The sequence below is a fragment of the Puntigrus tetrazona genome, chromosome 5 (genome assembly GCF_018831695.1).
Source record: "Puntigrus tetrazona isolate hp1 chromosome 5, ASM1883169v1, whole genome shotgun sequence".
Taxonomy (NCBI): domain Eukaryota; kingdom Metazoa; phylum Chordata; class Actinopteri; order Cypriniformes; family Cyprinidae; genus Puntigrus; species Puntigrus tetrazona.
In genome coordinates, this window is record NC_056703.1 from 8,002,298 (window position 1) to 8,011,827 (window position 9,530).

Consider the following 9,530-nt stretch of genomic DNA (forward strand, 5'->3'; position numbering starts at 1 on the left):
ACGATCTTCCTGCTGTTTCTGAAATAGCATCAGCTTGTGGGTTGTGAAAGTAACAAGACAGGTTGCTAAGTGCAACTAGTAAGATCACACGCAACTCTGAGATGAAACTTGCAGTCTACCTTCCAGTATCAAAAAGATTCTTCTCTTCTGTAATACAGAAACTAAATTTGCTCATTTAAGAGTTCATGAATAAAATGACGAATAGGTAAAACCATATCTACAGGAAATGTTGTGGCAGTCTCTTTAACACTGATGCTTCTCATAGTATTTTCAAAGCATGTAAGAATGGAACACACTGGAAAATGGTGTAGAAAGAGGTTGGGAATCTTTTTGTTTAACCTCTGCATTTGGTTGTATGTTCTGACCGCCGTTATCCATTATAATCTTTCATCATGGCCTTACTTCCTGAAACAAATGCAAAAAAGGTCTACAACTCAGTCAAATGTTGTCAAACCAAATCCTGAAATGATGAAAAATAATTACAGTGGCACCAGGACTTAAAATGGTAGCAAGCTAATAGATTAGCAACACTGTTATTAAAGAGATAGCATCACTGAGTAAGCACAAACATCTTCTAGACGTGGTTCTATATAAGGCATATAAGGCAACTCCATATATGGCATTCGTCACTAGCTCTGTTCAGTGATTGTGAACACACTCCAGATTTGTGCTTTTTCTAGTTGCTGTGGTTACCCAAGCATTGTCCAGTGTCCTGGAATCACATGCCATGTGAGGTTTATGCCACAGTTTATAAAGCATTCATCAGTGCGTGAGGGCTTGCAGATCGCAACGCTTGGGCACTTTACCATCTGTGTTATTGTTCTTTTTTATAGAGGTATACAAAAAAGTAAATAAATACAGCGGGTATCATGACCTCCAACGAACACAGACCAAGTACCCGCTTAAGCCTCCGCTCACACTCAACTATACGTTACGGCTCTATGGGCTCGGAGGAACCAGAAAGCAATGCATTATCCACGCAAACAACTGCCATCTCTCAGAAACGCTCTTACATCGCAGTGGCAGTGCTCTGTTATATTAATCTCCTCAACTATATGGACCGTTACACTATAGCAGGTGAGCACACCATCGGCCATATCAAGTGGAATAGCTCACAGAAAATCACTGTAAAAAGTTATAGCCGTTGTTCTGGTTCTGTTCCAGGTGTGCTGCTTAACATCCAGAATTACTTTGGAATCCCTGACAGCACATCTGGCCTCCTGCAGACAGGTATCACTTTGAGTTTGTAGGACATTGCACAGCACAGTAAAAAGAAAGAAGGCATTACAGAATAGGATTTTACAAGAGTACTTCCTTACTAAAGATGAACTAATCGTTTTAGTATGGAGCCTAGAATTACGTAAAAGACAAGTGCATGTGTACACGATGCAGCTGATTTTGGAGCATGCATTACTTGAAAAAAACGGATCTGGTTTTCGGTTTTACATTTGCAGTTTCATGCTCTAGTAACTAAACTGCTAGCTGGCTGACTGTTCAGCTTACTCAGTCATTAAAATAAAAAAATACTTTGTGTGTGTGTATTTTTATATATATATATATATATATATATATATATATATATATATATATATATATATATATATATATATATATATATATGTGAGAGAGAGGATGGCTTCCGAAAATTCAGCTTTGCAATCATAGGAATAAACTACATTAAAATATATTCAAATAGTAATCAGTTATTTCAGGTTGTAACAGTATTTCAAAAATATGACCTTGATGAGGTCAATGGAGATTTTTTAGAAAAAGTACCAAACCTATGAACTGTGGTGTGTCTTTGCCATCAACCCTCTTTTAACACATTTACAGTTTTTATCTGTAGCTTTATGTTCTTGGCGCCAGTTTTTGGTTATCTTGGAGATCGCTACGACAGAAAGCTAATCATGATCGCTGGGCTGATTGTGTGGATTGTCACAACATTGGGCAGCTCTTTTGTAAAAAAAACGGTAGAGTACTTTAATCTTTGTTAGGTCCCACAATGTTAATAACAACAAATTAACAGTGTTACAATTTTAAGAACAGAATGTAATTTAGTTTTAATTTATATGCAATCTCTGTCTTTTACCACAGCACTTCTGGGTTCTCGTCCTGACAAGGGCCTTGGTTGGGACAGGAGAAGCCAGTTACTCCACCATAGCTCCTACTATCATTGGTGACTTGTTCACTGGTACCAAGAGAACTCTCATGATCTCCTTCTTCTACATCTTCATACCAGTCGGAAGGTGAAACTTTATATATACAAGCTTATTTAAGACTTTTCACTGTTTGTATCACTGTTTGTCTGTGCTTTAGTGCTGGGGATCTTTCAGTGGCTTTTTCTGCAGGTTACTTTGGCAAGTGAATGCCTTTATGAGTATATCATTGACACATTTATTCAAATGATTCATTCAAAAACACTGATATACTTAGGAACAAAACAAGCATTTCATATACTCAGCTGATTTGTTCAAAATACTGTTGCTCTGAGATCTGGAGTTTTGTTTGGAAATAATTTCTTTGCCGGATAAAAAAGATACAAAGTAAATCGCAAAATTGTGTCAGCATAGGTTACTTAAAGGAACAGTTCACCCAAAAATGAAAATTCTGTCCTCATTTACTCACCCTCAAGTAGTTCCCAACCTGCACGAATTTCTTTGTTCTGCCGAACACACAAAAACGTTTGTAACCAGGCTATTTTGGGTTGCCACTGACTTTCTTAGTATTTAAGTCAATTGTGACTGATTACAAAGTTTTTTTCAAAATATCGCCAAAACAAAGAAATTCATACCGGTTTAGAATTACTTGAAGGTGAGTAAACGATGACAGAATTTTCATTTTGGGTGAACTTTAATATTAACTGTATAATAATATCTTAATCACGGCATTCTTGCTTGTGTGGTATTGTATACAATTTTTATCTACACTGGCATGAGTTTTGTTGAATCTTTTGTACTCTTTCTGAGTTCCTTTATCTTCATTCAGTGGTCTTGGATATATTTTGGGGGCAACTGTAGCTAATGCAACAGGGGATTGGCGTTGGGCACTGAGGGTAAGAGAATATATGTTTTATAAATATATATTGAGAATGCCAGCACTGTTACAGCTTTACTGTGTTAGATTTAACATTCTGTTAATCTTGTTATAATTCAGTCAAGTTAAATGTGGGCTCTGTATTGCATTATATTTTAAGGGTCTAATTGAATTTTCTCCTAACTGTTGCATAACTGTACTCCATTCAAGCAAAAAAAAAAAAACTTTAAAGTGAATCAGAGTTAAAGCAGTTTATATGCTCTGTTCTCACTTAAACAATTCATCTCATACATGGGAGTCAAGGCAGTATTGCAGAAGATCTAATAATTAATTGATCTCAAACACGCAGATTTAGGTTGATTTATTTATTCATTCAATTTAAAATAAAAAGTAATTTACACGATTATGTACATCATTACTGATTATTATAATGGCTTTGCTATGTGAACATATATTGTTTTATTATAATTAAGACGTTTGTTATTGTTTATATATTTATAATCATAAAAGAATGTTAAGGGGGTTGTATGAGTATTGTTTCTGATATAGGTCAATCCAGCACTGGGAGGACTGGGTCTGCTGCTTCTGATTTTTTTGATTCCAAATCCTCCTCGTGGAGCTTCTGACAACCAAAATGGAGCAACCATAGAAAGCACATCTTATATTGAGGACATCAAGTACCTCCTGAAGAAGTAAGTCATTGTAGAGATTTAAGTTTTTCAATTAAATTCAATTCATTCAATCTGGCGCATGCGTGCTATAGAGCAGTGGCCAACATGTGGATACATGGTGACCTAAAATGATTTCCTAAAAAACCTAATTAACATCCTAAAAACACACAATGTGATATAATGTTTTTATTCCCCTTCACACTAAATTTTACTCACCCTGTTGTTCCAAACCCGTAAACGTTTCTTTCTTATGTTGAACACAAAAGAATGCACTTCTATAGTATGGAAAGAAATACTATGGAAATCAATGGAGACCACCGACTGTTTGATTACCAGAATTCTTCAAAATATCTTCTTTTACGTTGAGCATAAGATAAAAACTCATACAGGTTTGGAACAACACGTCAGTGAGTAAATTAATGCAACATCTTCATTTTCTTTAACTGTTATTTATGGATCTGTGCCTCCTTTCCAGTCGGAGTTTTGTCTGGTCTTCTCTTGGTGTGACTGCTATGGCTTTTGTCACAGGGGCTCTGGCCTTCTGGACCCCCACCTTCCTGTCTCGCGCACAGGTTACTCAGGGTCTCAGACCAAAATGCAAAGAAGAGCCCTGTAACCCTTTAGACAGGTACACCAAGTCTCCTTTTGGTTTTATTAACTGTGCAGAGGAAAGCAGTGAGGTTAGCAGTAGTCTAGTAAATATGAGATTAGCCAAAGATTGGTTAAACAGCAGAGACTTCCTCTGCGATAGCGTCAATATCTGCTTCTCCATTGGTTAGATAAGCCATACTCTTGTGCAGCTGTTTTTGCTCTATCCGTTTATGATGTTTATCACCATTTCTCCAAACTGAGCTGAGAATCTAAAAATGATCACCGTTTCTTCTTTCTCTTGTGAAAGTTACATCTTTGGAGGTATCACAGTGGTGACTGGGATTGTTGGAGTGTTTCTGGGCACCTGCATATCAAAGCAGCTGAGAGACAGAGTGCCCAACGCAGACCCCCTCATCTGCGCAGTAGGCATGCTCAGTTCCTCCCCCTGCTTTTTTCTTGCCATCATCCTGGCTGCCACCAGCATCCCTGCCACATACGTAAGCAAAGATCAGCGACGTTCCTGCAGCTGTTTGTGACATTCACCCCCGATTTCACACACAAGGCTTGAGCCTGGTCCTAGACTAAATGTAAATCAGGGCCTGTATTCACAAAACAAGGCTAAAAGTAGCTTTTAACTTCTTAAAAATAGTGGATGTGTCAGTCCTAAATTTAGAACTTCTACATTTTTGCTCGAAGAGTATTTCGCAAAATGTTTTAGCGTTAAAACTAGCTCCTAAATCTGTGAAATATTAGGAGTTTTCTTTACTTTTATGTTTACATGTCTTACTATCAGCCATTCTTCTCTGTCATTTAATGCATATTCACTTTTTTTTTACACATGAAATCTTTATTTGAATGTAGCAACACAAAATCGCACACGCTTAATATTTCTATTAATAAGAAGAATGCACATTAGTAATGCTTTTTTCTAAGGCATTTTTATCAAAATTACTTAAATGTCCTAATATATAGCCTGCTCCTGGCTTAGGATCAGGCCTGTCTATGAAAACGATCCTCAGTGTTTACATGACTGTTAAAGAAGTAGTTCACCCAGAAGTAATATGACAGACTTTCCTTTGTGGAAAACAAGTTCATTTCAACCGGTTCATACAGTGTAAGTCAACGAGGGTTAAGACAACACTGTGCACTACTGCATCTAATTGCATGCACACACGCAAAAAAAAGAGTCAGGGTTGCAACGCCATGAGGGTGATTAAACAAAGACAGAATGTACATTTTAGTAGATGGATTATTTGCTGTCATAGCGCAGTGTAACCACCGGGATGCGATAGAGTCTAAATATTTTTCTCTGATTTTTTTAGACATTCATCGCTATTGGAGAGACTTTGCTGTCCCTCAACTGGGCTATTCTGGCAGACATTCTGCTGGTGAGAGGTCAACGCTACTTGATGCGTCCTAAAAAGCGTTGAAATGGAACACACACTCTCTTAAATTAGCACAGATTGTGGAGACCTGCTGAGTGATTTAATATAAGATGAAAAAGTTACGAAATGTTCAGAACACTGGTGCATTGTTTAATTAATTGATCTTCATTTTCAAGTGCGTGATTATTAGATTAACTGTTAAAAATGTTGTTTGTAAAAGACCAATTTAATTTTTTTTTAGTATGTTGTTGTGCCTACTAGAAGAGCTACAGCGGAGGCCTTACAGATTATGGTCTGTCATCTCCTTGGAGATGCAGGAAGTCCATACCTCATTGGCATGGTAAGCAAAATTCACGGTAATTTCATATAAGATAGCATTGGGGGTTTTGCCATCACTATCCAGAAGTGCTTTGAACACATGACATTACTGGATACAAAATTGCACCTTGTGAAACTGAAATCGTCTTGGCGTAGTTAGATTTTTCCACAGTGTAATTTAAAAGACAAAAGGACTGTTATCTTTCGCGTGTGTTTTGTTCAGATCTCAGATGCTCTGCTCAAGTACAATCCAGAATCTCCCAGCTGGGATTTCCGTAGACTGGAATATAGCGTTCTTCTGTGTCCATTCATTGGGGTCCTGGGAGGCCTGTTTTTCCTAATGACCTCTCTGTATATCAAAGAGGACAGGAAAGCAGCAGAACTGCTGGCTTCAGGTAATAACAGGCTGTTGTAATTACACACTGTCCAAACTGCCTTTCTTCTTGGTGGCCTGCTTGTATGTTCTCAAACATTGGCTTGATTAAAAAAAAAAAAAAAGGCATTTAATGCATGCACAGCACAAACCTAGTAGTAGGCAGATTAAAAAAAAGAATAACAATATTAAATATAAGGGACATTTATAAGTTCAATAAGTTACTGATTAATTGTTAACACCAAAAGCTGGTAATTAAATGATTAAATCAATAAAACAAAATTGAAAATATAATTGTCATTTATTATAAACGCACCTTGTGACATCTCTTAGCTTACACACTAGATAATGTCTGTTATTTAGTGACAAAGTATATACACTGTGACCAAATCTGTAGTGCAACATGTGATGGGATATTTATACAAAGCTTGGACAAAGGCCTCTTGTCCTGCTGGACCTTTTTTACTAATAGGCGTTATATGAACAGGGCATGATTATGAGAGAAATGTGGGCTTAAAAAAATGTAAGTCTAAATCTAAATTTATGTAATTTTTTTTCATGTAAGCTAATTAACTAGAAATGAATAGCTTTTAAGAAATTAATTAGGAAATTACCTTCACATTAAGCCTGCTTCACGAAATTCAATATTGGCAAATTGCATTTATATATATATATATATATATATATATATATATATATATATATATATATATGTGTGTGTGTGTGTGTGTGTGTGTGTGTATTAAAATCTTTCTGTGTGCAGTATATAAATGATGTTAACAATCAACAATAAAACATTTTAAAAATGTCTTGATATTGGAATTATAGTGGTACTAATAACAGAAGCGCTTCATGATTTTAGATGATCCATAGAGCAATTTGTATGAATTAGAATATTCATTTTATGGCATAAAGTTTCTTTGTATAAAGTATAAAGATAGAGCATAAAGAGTATACAGATTTCCTCTTCTCTCTTATATTTCTAGAGAAGAAAAAACAATGAGTGCCACCGGTGGCTTCCTCCATCTTTATATCTGCTGGTTCTTTGTTTAGAAAGAACAGAAGATACTGTTTACTGCAGCTCTTTCTGTGCTTGTCAAACTTCTGATTTATCGAGGGCCGAAATCTAATAATATCACAGTCCAAAGCACCCGTTCGGAAATGTGAAAGGCTGTCAAGAATGCAATCTTGGAGCTGGTTTTGGGTGTTACTCCATAGCGGCACATACATTTGAATAATTTTCCTCCTTTCTGTCTTCGATTCAGGACAAGCTCCCGAACCACCAGAGACAACCACAGAGTCAGTGTGACCTTTTAAAGGCCAACAAAGACCTTGGATGAGCTTTGCAGCATCAAGCTTGTTATTGCATATGCGAATGCAGGTAACGAGACACTGATTAATAGACAGAATCATTGATTATGCAAGGAACATGTACAAGTTTACAACACACAAACACTGGACTGCAATCTTTCACAAAGAAAAAAAAAATTAGGCATTGCGTTTTTATCTATTAAACATTTTTGTAATCGTAATGACTTACACTTGTGCCTTAACATGATCCTGCTTACACGTTTTCCTGCTTACACGTGTAGTTTTGTCATTTTTACCCATTTATGTTAAACAAAATATTGACAGGCAAAGCTGGGGATACCATGTACTTGTCATTAGAAGCTTTCCTCCTGCTTTTTTTTTCTCTCGGCAGCTGTGTGCTACTAATGAGAGCCTCAGGGGAACAAGGGGTAGAACATCCCCTTCTGGACTAAAACTGAAAGCTTGAAATACTGTATGTACAAAAATTAGCCCTCCAGTGTACGGTCAGAGACTTGAAATGCGTGGCAAATTAATAGGCCATTTAAATGCCATAATTATTTTTTGTACTGTTTTATTTCATGTACTTTTGCAAAGAAATAAAAAAATGTATATGCTTTTTATTTTCATGGCTTGCCCGCAATGTTTCCATATACACTTAAATGCTGTCATACCCCTAATAAACAGTAGGTGGCAGAATGCACTTATGTTTAAACCGCCGCTGAACACAAACCCGAATGTATGGAGTATCACTGAACCATATCCGGAATAACCTATAACACAGGAGTAAGGGTCAAAGAGTTTTTTAAATGTGGTTATTTCTATTTTCAATGTTTGATGAGGCACCTCAGAATTTTACTGTTTTCTATTCTCTTCGAAATGTTCTAAATTCTAAATGTATAATGTATAGTAAATCAGGCGTAGTTCAACATTGTGTTTTTATCACAGAAGTGTGCAAAATTACTGCAAAACAAATAGCTTTGGTAATGTTAACTCTTTTATTGGCCAACTAAGTCATTCTGACATTGACGAGCGCTGGCTGGAGTTTTTTTTTAATTACCATATGTAGCAAAACAACAAATATAGCAGAAAATAAATATTGAATTTGGCAGGGACATTTTTTTTGGTGAGAAAATGGAAGTGAGAATCGCGTGAATCTCACACTGAATCCATGAAAGCAAAGTAATAGTTTTACACACAACAAAAAATACGGTATAATGCTTTGTGATTTGTTAGTATTATTATTTTTAAAATGGTTACATTTCTGCAATAATGCCGTATAAGTGTTGCATAAGTGTAGGACATGGCTACATTCTTTTTTCAAAAGTAGCCATTTGTCTTTTATTTAGATAAGACAGTGTAGAGAGCGACAAAAAGGGATGTTGGGGAGAGAGTAGCTGCAAGACTGGGAAAAGTCCACGAGGATTCGAACTCGGGACGCCCGCATCCAACCTAAATGCTTTTACGTAATCATATTTAATGATTAAACATGCTTTTTTACCACAATCTGGTCTCTGGGACAAAGTTCAAACCAATTTGATCAATTTAAAACTAGCTTTTTATGAGAGGTGAATGTAATGTCACAAAATAGTTCATCGAACTTATCTAAGACCAAAAACAAAACAACAAAAAAAAAAAACCAAGCTTCACCAAAGTGCATGATGTGCCATTACTGTTGGTCTGAGGAGATCCTAAGGTTCATTAGCGCACATGATGACAGTAATTAAAAATCTATTGCATGTATTAGCCGAGTCCTGTAGTGTGTGTTAAGCAGAAAAATATACTATAGTAATTTATATTAGTAATACTATAGTATTTTTACTTCAATTAATTTGTTGTGGTAATTCTATG

The 9,530-nt window shown here is 36.1% G+C and overlaps 1 protein-coding gene across 3 annotated transcripts in view; it reads left to right on the forward strand.

Moving 5' to 3' along the window:
- spns3 (spinster homolog 3 (Drosophila)) overlaps positions 1-8,302 on the forward strand; it is a 9,022-nt gene extending 720 nt beyond the window's left edge. The window contains exons 2-14 of one of the 3 annotated variants that reach the window (XR_006250944.1): positions 834-1,077; positions 1,165-1,230; positions 1,834-1,970; positions 2,095-2,246; positions 2,986-3,052; positions 3,583-3,725; positions 4,180-4,332; positions 4,603-4,792; positions 5,618-5,683; positions 5,922-6,020; positions 6,222-6,393; positions 7,637-7,752; positions 8,074-8,302. Coding sequence is in view for 2 of the 3 variants with exons in the window: in XM_043238513.1 (XP_043094448.1) it covers positions 870-1,077; positions 1,165-1,230; positions 1,834-1,970; positions 2,095-2,246; positions 2,986-3,052; positions 3,583-3,725; positions 4,180-4,332; positions 4,603-4,792; positions 5,618-5,683; positions 5,922-6,020; positions 6,222-6,393; positions 7,637-7,680 (1,497 nt within the window). In the remaining variant the exon portion in view is untranslated. Of the gene's footprint in view, positions 1-833; positions 1,078-1,164; positions 1,231-1,833; positions 1,971-2,094; positions 2,247-2,985; positions 3,053-3,582; positions 3,726-4,179; positions 4,333-4,602; positions 4,793-5,617; positions 5,684-5,921; positions 6,021-6,221; positions 6,394-7,636 lie in introns of those variants that run through there. The other 2 variants (XM_043238513.1, XM_043238514.1) reach the window with 2 other exon arrangements.
- Positions 8,303-9,530: the final 1,228 nt, after the last annotated feature.